Genomic DNA, 1,797 nt, shown 5'->3' with positions numbered 1-1,797 from the left:
TCGGCAGCTGATTGATTGCAGCCCATTAGTATATGTTGGTCCAGGAGCACCTCTTGATTAACACCAATGTTCCAAATTAATGAGAAATTAACCACAAATCATGCCAGAGATGGCAGGGACACACTCCCAGGTCTCACCCATTCTGCCTTTCAAGTTGGCTTAAGCGGCATAGTAGGATACAGTGAGCTCCCCAGACCCCACTGGAGAACATTGTCAGGAATTTTACCTCATAAATCCTGGCTTTCCCCTCCCTGGAGGACAGTGGAGAGCTACCACCCTTACCAAACCAAAATTACTCCTCAGATTCATTGCCTCAGCAAAATGTCCTCTCAATTCACCTCAATTTCCCCAGCTATTCTCTGTATCCCACCACCAAAGCTTCTGGTCCCACAATATTTGAGGCAGAAAGTGCCTACCCTTCTTTTACAGGATAACTTTAGCAGTGGTTGATTTGTGCTGAGTTTCACATTGCCAGATGGAAAAAGAAAAGTCTATCTTCTTTTGCTATTGTAAAACAAGGGGGGGAAATAACATATTACATTTTGTATGTCGTTTTACTAAATCCATCCCTCCAAATCACAGGTGTGCTCTATATAATACCATTGAGGGGAATGACAGCATTACTCGTCCTCTTCCCTGCATCAACTGGTGAGATCCATGGTGATGATGGAAACAGAAGGCAACCGCACACATCTTACCAACTTCATCTTGATGGGTTTCACAACAGATCCACTCCTGAGGATCCTCTTCTTTGTTCTGTTCCTGGTCTCGTACACTCTCACATTGACTGGAAACCTGGGTCTCATCACACTGATCTACCTAGATTCCCGCTTGCACACACCCATGTATTTCTTTGTGGGCAGCCTTTCCTTCCTGGATGTCTGGTACTCCTCCGTCTACACTCCCCGGATCCTGTACGACTGTGTGTCTGAGAACAATATCATATCCAACACAAGTTGTGCAGCTCAGTTCTTCTTCTCGGCTAGCTTCGGTCACAGTGAATGTTTCCTGCTAGCTACCATGGCCTATGACCGCTATGTGGCCATTTGCAAGCCACTCCGCTATTCCAGTGCCATGACCAAGAAACTCTGCACCCAGCTGATTGTTGGGTCTTATGCAGCTGGCTTCGCTGTTGGTATTGTGCATGCAGGTAATACTTTCCAGCTAGGCTTTTGTGGGAGCAACATTATCAACCACTACTTTTGTGATGTGCAGCCACTCGTGAAAATGGCCTGTAAGGATACCCGGATCTATGAACTCATCTTGGCCACAGTCATTGTTTGCACTGTGCTGCCAAGCACTGCCCTCATCCTGGGCTGCTACGCAGGCATTGTGACAGCCATCATACGCATCCGCTCAGCTGCAGGGCGGCGCAAGGCCTTCTCCACGTGCTCTGCCCACCTACTCTCTGTCTCCCTCTACTATGGCTCCATCCTCTTCATGTATTCCCGACCAAGCTCGCAGCACACTCCAAATGGGGACAAGGCAAATGCTCTTTTCTACACCGTGCTCAACCCCCTGGTCAACCCCTTCATTTACAGCTTGCGCAACAAAGATGTGAAGGCTGCCTTCAAGAAAGTCCTTGGAAGATTCATAGCACCCAAATGAATGTCAGTGACGTTGCTCAGCTCCCCACATAATACAGATTTTTATCAAGGGTGGGGAATTGGTGGCCCTGCAGATGTTGATGGCCTCCAACGCTCGTCAGTCCCACCAGCATGGCCAATGCTCAGGGATGAAGGGGGTTGTAGTCCAGCAAAATCTTGGCAAGTCACAGGTTCTCCACCAACGGATTAG

General features: G+C 48.2%; 1 protein-coding gene across 1 annotated transcript; it reads left to right on the top strand.

Annotated features, from left to right (window-relative positions):
• The first annotated feature begins 293 nt into the window (after positions 1–293).
• Positions 294–1,797, top strand: LOC307221456 (olfactory receptor 9G4-like). Its single transcript, XM_079985878.1, has one exon. The coding sequence runs from the start codon at positions 658–660 to the stop codon at positions 1,606–1,608; it is 951 nt and encodes a 316-aa protein (XP_079842004.1). The 5' UTR covers positions 294–657; the 3' UTR covers positions 1,609–1,797.

The sequence above is a fragment of the Podarcis cretensis genome, assembly GCF_951804945.1.
Source record: "Podarcis cretensis genome assembly, chromosome: 1".
In the NCBI taxonomy this organism is placed as follows: Eukaryota; Metazoa; Chordata; class Lepidosauria; order Squamata; family Lacertidae; genus Podarcis; species Podarcis cretensis.
The sequence above is the reverse complement of the archived record's forward strand: the minus strand, read 5'-3'. Positions and strand labels throughout refer to the sequence as shown.